Below are 7,813 nucleotides of genomic sequence, written 5' to 3' on the forward strand. Positions count from 1 at the left end.
GCAAAAAAGGCTTTGAAATGCTTTGCGAAATGTGGCATGTTCTCCGCTTTCGAACCGGGCGCATGGAACGTGCGGGCATGTCCTCCGTTTTTTTGAAAGGCTCTTCAGTTTATCTTGGAGCCCATGACGCTTCTCGTTCTAAATGAACGGCTAAAGCAGTAAAGCGTGAGCAAATTATACATCTTTGCATGGTGGAAACAGTGTGGGTTTGGAGATTTGTTTGGAGCTCTCTTTTGGAAGGAAACCTTACCGGTTAAGCAATGCCCATGTGTTCCCAAGATTCTTCTTCCAGCATGAGAATGTCTGTTTTTTATCATTGTTGCTGCTAAACTCCTGTGTTGTTGCACATGCTGATCTTCCCAAATAGTGGTGGGTGAGTGGGAGGAACAGCTGGTTTGAAGCTGCAGAAGGAATAGAGAGTGGAGAGGAGAAATAAATTCATGAAGGCGCCTGTAGCTCAGTGGATAGAGCGTCCGTTTCCTAAGCGGAAAGTCGTAGGTTCGACCCCTACCTGGCGCGTTCGCCTACTGTTTTTTTTTTGTCTCTTTTCTTTTGTGCTTAGTTGGTGCACTGTTTTTGAAGCGAATTTTTTTTATTTCCCAAGAAGAGGAGAGTAGAAGAGATGGTATGAACAAGTATGAAACATGTAAAAAAAATGGTGTGTAAATGGTACTCCTACTAATTTTCTTTAACGCTCAGGTTCCAGTAAGAAGATGGTGAGGACAAGTCTGAAAACACCCCAAGATCTGAATAAGATACTAGATTACAGTACAGCATGAGCAAGTCTGAAAATAGATGAGGCAAGCCTTAACTTAAGAATTATTACAACGTGTGCTATAAGGCGGAAAAGGGAACAATTCATTAAGTATTACTCACCCTTTTCCAGCAAACAAATCTAAATACCTCTCCAATGCTGATTAAGTAGGAGCAATGAACATACCCAAAATGCCCCTCGCATGACCTGTACACAACATCAGCCAGGCTACTTACCCCATTACATTACAAGCTGGATAACAGTGGCACCATTAAAACTCATGACTAAGAACCTAAAATGAGCCAAGAAAAACACAATCAAAAGATGCACACGCGAAACACACGAGGAAATAATTAGGCAAAAAGCCCATTGCCGGCGAAGCTTTCAACCCTGGTGGTGTGCTGTGGTGTCTGTGTGGCTACCATGTGTGGCTGGTGCGGCTGCCTCGAGTGCATCCATAACATCCCTCCCCTCAATCTCCTCTTCCTCCACTTCTCCTCGGCTGCACGGACGGGAAGGGAGGGAGAAGAAGGAGCGCGAACGCTCAGCCCCATGGCCTCCATCTCGGTCCCGGACCCCGCCCCTTCCCCGACCGAGGATGCAGAGAGCATCAGAAAAGCAGTGCAAGGTAAGTACTTACGAAGATTCAATCAAGTTTACTCCATTGATTGATGTTGTTGTTTTTGCTCTACCGCAAGAAGAACCTGTGCTGAGATCGTGAGAAATGGGCAGGGTGGGGGACGGACGAGAACGCGCTGATCGAGATCCTGGGCCACCGGACGGCGGCGCAGCGCGCGGAGATCGCCGTCGCCTACGAGGGCCTCTACGACAAGCCCCTCCTCCGCACGCTCCAGGACGAGCTCTCCAGCCACTTCAAGGTAACATACACCTTCGCCTCCTCCATGGCCGGCGGGCTCCTAGGCTTCTTCCTTCGTCCCCGGCCGGACACCGTCCGAAATCTAATCTCCATGCCTGCGCGTTGGTCTGGTCCGGTGGTCTCAGGGCGCGATGACGCTGTGGGCGATGGACCCGGCGGCGCGGGACGCCAAGCTGGCCTACAAGGCCCTCAGGAAGAAGGGCGGCGACCGGCACGCCTGGGTGCTCATCGAGGTCGCCTGCGCGTCGTCGCCGGACCACCTCGTCGCCGTCAGGAAGGCCTACTGCTCCGCCTACGACTCGTCGCTCGAGGAGGACGTCGCCGCCTGCCCGCTCTACAAGGACCCCCTCAAGCAGGCAAGGCCGTGCCGATCCTGGCATTCTCCTTCTTTCGTCGCCGCCGTGGGTCCATTTCTTGCTCTTGCCGTTGCCGGTCAGTTGAACTGAGCGCTCGTGTGCGTGTGCGCGTGCAGTTCTTGGTGCGCCTGGTGAGCTCGTACCGCCACGGCGGCGAGCACGTCGACGGCGAGCTGGCGAGGGCCGAGGCGGCCGAGCTGCACGGCGCGGTGGCGGCCAAGAAGCAGCCGCTGCACGGGGACGTGGTCCGCATCGTCAGCTCCAGGAGCAAGCCGCAGCTCAAGGCGACGTTCCAGCACTACAAGCGAGAGCACGGCAAGGCCATCGACGAGGTCTACTTCATCATCATTTTTCTACGGTTAAAAAAACCTGAGCACACAAAATGAACTATATCTATTTTGATGCGCCACAGGTTCTCGAGGGCAATCGCAACGACAAGCTGTCGGCGATGCTGAAAACTGCGGTCTGGTGCCTGACATCGCCGGAGAAGCACTTCGCAGAGGTAATACTCAAAAGCTCAACCTTTTCCAGGCTGCTTCAGTTCTGATGCTCTTCATGGCTCTGCCTTTTCCAGGTGATCCGGAGCTCGATCATCGGGCTCGGCACCGACGAGGAATCCCTGACCAGAGCAATTGTCTCGCGCGCCGAGGTCGACTTGAAGAAAGTGAAGGAGGAATACAAGGTGAGGTACAAGACGACGGTGACCAAGGATGTCGTCGGAGACACCTCCGGGTACTACCAGGGCATCCTGCTCACCCTCATCGGGGCCGAGTAGCCATTGGCAGGATCATCCAAGCTCAGAGGATGATGTTCAATGCCATATTGTTTGGTACTTAGACCGTTCAGAGGATGATGTTCAATGGCATGGTACTTAGACCGTTCGATCGAACAGAGTGGCATTGTCGTGTGTACAATCTAGAGAGTGAAGTGTTGGTGTTGTGAAATAAGACCCCTAATAGTTCATTTATTGGTGTATTCAGCACTGGTTTGAGACAATGGTACTACTTCCATCACGATTTGATTTATCCGAAAGATTACACGGTGGCATGGTATCATAAACTCATTTTATGCACATAGTTGCGGCGATTCGACTCAAGTAACACAGAACAAACGGTAGAACGATAGAACCAAACACACATCCTATTTCATCAACAGGCGGGTGCAGTCTCACTTCTTCCTTGCAAGAGCAGCTGCGATCCCACCGACGATAAGTCCTACTGCAGTTGTGGCGATTCCTATGCCAATCACACCATCTGCACAGAACAGGGTTATCAAGCAATAAGTGCACACGTTTTTCAAAATCAAGTAATTTATGAACAGGGTTATCAGTATCTATTTTTACAGTTGCTTGATTTTGAAAACTCAGCATAAATTACTCCTAGCTTGCTGTTGTCACTTCAACAGATAAAATTATCACATAGTTTTCTACTGTGAATCGCAGAAAAGTATGGTCGATTAAACTTATCCAAACTTATCTTACCTTTAGCAATTTTATCCTCTATTGCCTTCTTCAGAGATGATGCCTGCCTCCAATCTGGTTGAATCTACAAAAAAGGGGACAAGATCAATTAAAAGAGGGAATTTATAAAGGCGGCAATATCCTTAAACGGTTGAAAAACATATGCACTTATATTCAACTAGTATGGAATATAAAGATGATGGTCCCAGATTACCCCTTAAACAGTTGAAAAACATACGCACTTATATTACCCCAAAAACTTTGTTTTGCATATTTTTCTCTGAATTTTAATTGTATCCCACGTATAAAGTGTATAGGTCACATAGATAAGTATGTCTAACTAACATGTCCGGCACAAAATGCTACTTCGGAATTAGGCTTAAGCATAGCCAAATCTTGAAATGGAGTAGCACACAAGGAATCAGCAACAAGCATAGCCACGATCTTGAGCTGCTTAGCCAGAATTAATCGACAAGAATAGGTGTGGAATCAATAGAAATATAAAACACGTGACACAACAGTCGAATGAATTCAGTTAAGCAGTTAAACAGATTTGCTGTTTGCATAACAATTACAAAATACTGTTATCTGCATAGCCACATATCAATTGTCTATCAGTCTTACCGCAGAAAAATCGATTGTATATCATGACGCTGCCAGATTAATGAGAGGGAGGGTGATTTAAGGGACAATGTCTTGGATGGTGCAAATGTAGGAAAATTATTTCCAAGCCTGATGATGAAGAAATCAACAAACTGAGGGAACCACAAATATCAAGAACCTTTACTTTAGTTGCACAAACCTTAGTGGAATCAAATATTTGGTTTATCACTATGTCGTCCAGCACAGAGACAGTACTAGTAAGTAGTTACGCAAGCAATATGCAAATAAATTCCACATGTGTCACCCAGCAAACCAGCATAGAAATAGCACCAGTTGGTTGTTACACAAGCAAATAAGATGATGAGTTACCACAAGTTCACAATGCAGAGCTACTTGCATCAACTGCATGTATGACATTATCAAATATTTGGCTTGCAGTTAAGCTCAAAACCAGTGAAATATTTCTTTCCCTTTTACCAGCAGAAACAGTACCACACACCAAGAAAGTATGCATTATATAAGGCAACCAGAAGGTAGTGCAAGAATACCTCCAAACAACGGTCCGCAAGTTGCCGGCTCCTTACATAGTTACCATTTCTGTAGTGCCCAACAGCCAGCAAATACAACTTTTCTCTAGTCTGCAGTGGGCTGGTGGTTTTATCAAGAGAAGCTGTGCAAGTAGAACAAACAATTTGATCAAAACAGAGTTGAGAAGAATAGATAGCAAAGTAAGATAATAGGTTGCAAGGAGTAAATTTTCTTCCATGCAAATAAAAAAAGTTATCTGACCTTCAATCATGCCAATTCCACGGTTCACATCATCAGTCTGCTTGGAATGGACGAGAGCCCAAGATAGCCTCATGATGCTATCATTTTTCTGTTCCTCGGTTGCAGCCTCAGCAACCTCTCTTTCACATCCCTAGGTGCATATAACCATGAATATAAGCTCTGCTTGCTCATCGAAGATATTAAACAAAACAAAATAATTCGTGAAGATTGAAGGGGAACAGAAAGCATATACGAGTATTTAACAATAGCAACAGCCAAGAAATAAGAATGTATGACTTAGACAGTTTGTGTTTGTGAACAGTGCATAAATTCCGAGTAGACATTTCAGAGCTGAGTTAACCATCTTCCATCTATTTAGTAAAAGACATGTAGTACACGAGACCAAATGGGCAATTTGGTAAATTCATGCTATTGTCACTACAAAATCACATCAACTGACTGAGCATACATGTCATGCCAAAGCACCAACGGTTCAAACAGACAAAACTAATCTCCCACCACCAACGGTCCAAACATATAAACCATGAATAATCATCGGAATCAGAACTATAAGTTCTAGTTGCTCTTCTAACATAATTAACATAACAGGATAGTCTGTGAACAATGCAAAAGAACAGAAGGCACATATATACATGAACAAAAGCAACAGCCAAGAATAGATGACTTAACAGTTCGTGCTTGTGAACACTACATAAACAGATAACAGTAACCCAATGAACATGGCCAAGTTCCGAGTGGACATTTCATAGTTAGTTAGCTATCTGATGACTTTAGTAAAAACACATAGCATTCGGTACTACAAGAGACAAAATGGGAATCAGAGTATCCAACATCCCAACTTGGTAAATCCATGCTACTACCGGTAAATAATGACATCAACTAACTGAACAAACATGGTAAGGCACCACCGATTCAACAACCACGGCCGGTCTCCCACCACCAGGGCAGCATCAAGCATCACGAAGCTTTGCAATAACGACCCACTCTCCTTTTCTACATGTATTTTCGTGCTTCGCATAGTATGATGCGCGCATCCTAGAATCAATTAGGCCACATCTACTGCGCAGGACACCACAGCAGCGAAAGATTCATCAAGTAAAGCGAGGGGCTAAGGGGAGAGAGGTGGGGGGCACTTACGGCGATGATGTCGCGGTCGCACCAGGGGATGTTGTCGCCGCCGGAGAAGAAGGAGCCCACCGACTCGAAGAACTTGCTCATCTGCGCCTCCATGGCTCTCGGCCGATCTGCTTGGGGATGGGGGTAGGGGTTTCGATTTTGGGGGAGGAGGCGGTGGCCGGTGCTGGTGGGTGGGCGAGGGTTTCTGGACGCGGAAGGAAGCAGCGTCGTATCTCTATCTATGGGCCAGGAGAGGAGAAAGAGAATGCAACTAACGACGGATTCGAGCGCAAGTCAAGTCCGCCGCGTGGATTTGCGTTTGCTTAGCCCACGCGGCCACGACTTCTCTCACCCACGCCTCGTGGGTCCCACGTTTTAAGCAGATCGTATGGTGTCTTTTTTTTTCTTTTTGACGATCAAGTCGAATGAAAATAGATCTAAAATGAAATGTTGGTAATTTCCCTCAAAATAAGTAAAATGTTTTTCTATGGACAGAGGTCTGTTTTAAAGGTTGGTAAGAAATATAGAGCAATCCAAACATAATAAAAATTGCATCACCGCCAAATGGCCATTGTTGCCGTCAAAATGAGTCGCTGACGTGCCACTGTCGTTGCTCCCCTATTGGAGCCAGTTTGACCATGTCGATGATAGCTAAAAAATCTTCGTGCACATGCTACTAAGGACCAACGTCCCAGAGCCACAGTCGTCGCCATTGAACCATTGAACCGATCTGAAGTGTCTGACACCTACTCTCGTTGGCTAGCACACATGGCGAGAAACTCTAACCTTGTCATCCCAAGGAGACCGAGGGAATCTACGCCGAAGCTCCATCAATTATGTCCCGATAGACGAACTTGAGGAGGATCGAAGCATAAAAGACCAACTCGAAAATAAAGAGCCATCATCTGCCGAAACACTACTCAGAAAGAAAAAAAAACTAGCCTAAACTACTAATCGAAGCCGAGGCATCAGGATTCGCTCTCCTGAGCAGTGGGGAGATGAGAGATGGATCCACGGCTCGCCAGCAAAGCTTGAAGGGAAGAGTATCTTAGACGCCACAGTCGTAGGACATGAGTGCCGATATTCCTAATAACACTCCCTTTCTACTTGCATAGAAGCAGGCCAAAAATTATTATTACTCACTCCGATCTGAATCAATTAATTTGGATGGGAGTTGTACTAGAGCTGCGTCAATTAATTTAGATTGGAGAGTAGCAAAGTCTAGTGCAAAGTAGCCCAAAATAAAATACTTAAAGGGCCTTTGTTGGGGTTTTCCTAACCATTGGATAGGAGCAGTTCAGAAAGCATTTCTGCCGGACAACAAAGTTAACACGGTTGTGCCCCACGTATCTTGCAGTATTGCACCATGTATCCCCCCCTGTATTTGTTAGGTGTATTACTTTCTACATAATTTAGTACGCATACCCCTTGTAACATCCTAAATTTTTAATTTGAAATGTTATACATAGATCATCCATATATATCATGATTTATAGTATTTTCGTTCCGCAATCCTCGAAATCCTAAGCAACTCAAGGACCCACGGAGAGAGTTGGGGATTTTCCGGTTTTCATATTTGATTTTTATCAAATAATGAAACGAGGATTTTGATTTTAATAATTTTCTCTCCGAGAAATATTTCATATTAAATCAAATGAGTGGAGATAATATGACTTCTCCAAAATAATTGAAATATCGGAGGAAAAATATTAAAATCATTTATTGGATTTTATTTGGTTTTATTCGGATTTTATTTGCATTATAAAAATTGCATGTTTTCGAAATTTCATTTTAGGGCCAAGAAAATGTTCAACTCGTACTAAATATTTTATTTAGACGGTGAAAATTTGTTTTGACAT

The 7,813-nt window shown here is 45.1% G+C and overlaps 2 protein-coding genes and 1 non-coding gene across 3 annotated transcripts; 2 read left to right on the plus strand and 1 right to left on the minus strand.

The window, feature by feature from the left end:
- Nucleotides 1-446: 446 nt before the first annotated feature.
- Nucleotides 447-519, plus strand: TRNAR-CCU. Its single transcript has one exon. It is a non-coding gene; the product is annotated as a tRNA-Arg (tRNA).
- A 615-nt stretch (nucleotides 520-1,134) lies between these two features.
- On the plus strand, nucleotides 1,135-3,000 carry LOC119277644 (annexin D3-like). Its single transcript, XM_037558928.1, has 6 exons — nucleotides 1,135-1,382; nucleotides 1,487-1,632; nucleotides 1,757-1,987; nucleotides 2,104-2,319; nucleotides 2,400-2,489; nucleotides 2,562-3,000. The coding sequence occupies exons 1-6, from the start codon at nucleotides 1,178-1,180 to the stop codon at nucleotides 2,760-2,762; spliced, it is 1,089 nt and encodes a 362-aa protein (XP_037414825.1). The 5' UTR covers nucleotides 1,135-1,177; the 3' UTR covers nucleotides 2,763-3,000.
- On the minus strand, nucleotides 2,987-6,203 carry LOC119277651 (mitochondrial fission 1 protein A-like). Its single transcript, XM_037558940.1, has 5 exons — nucleotides 5,976-6,203; nucleotides 4,839-4,968; nucleotides 4,598-4,719; nucleotides 3,468-3,531; nucleotides 2,987-3,240 (listed from the first exon to the last, which is right to left on the minus strand). Exons 1-5 carry the CDS (start codon nucleotides 6,066-6,068, stop codon nucleotides 3,155-3,157), a joined length of 495 nt encoding a protein of 164 aa, XP_037414837.1. The 5' UTR covers nucleotides 6,069-6,203; the 3' UTR covers nucleotides 2,987-3,154.
- Nucleotides 6,204-7,813: the final 1,610 nt, after the last annotated feature.

Source organism: Triticum dicoccoides, chromosome 1A (genome assembly GCF_002162155.2).
Source record: "Triticum dicoccoides isolate Atlit2015 ecotype Zavitan chromosome 1A, WEW_v2.0, whole genome shotgun sequence".
Taxonomy (NCBI): Eukaryota; Viridiplantae; Streptophyta; class Magnoliopsida; order Poales; family Poaceae; genus Triticum; species Triticum dicoccoides.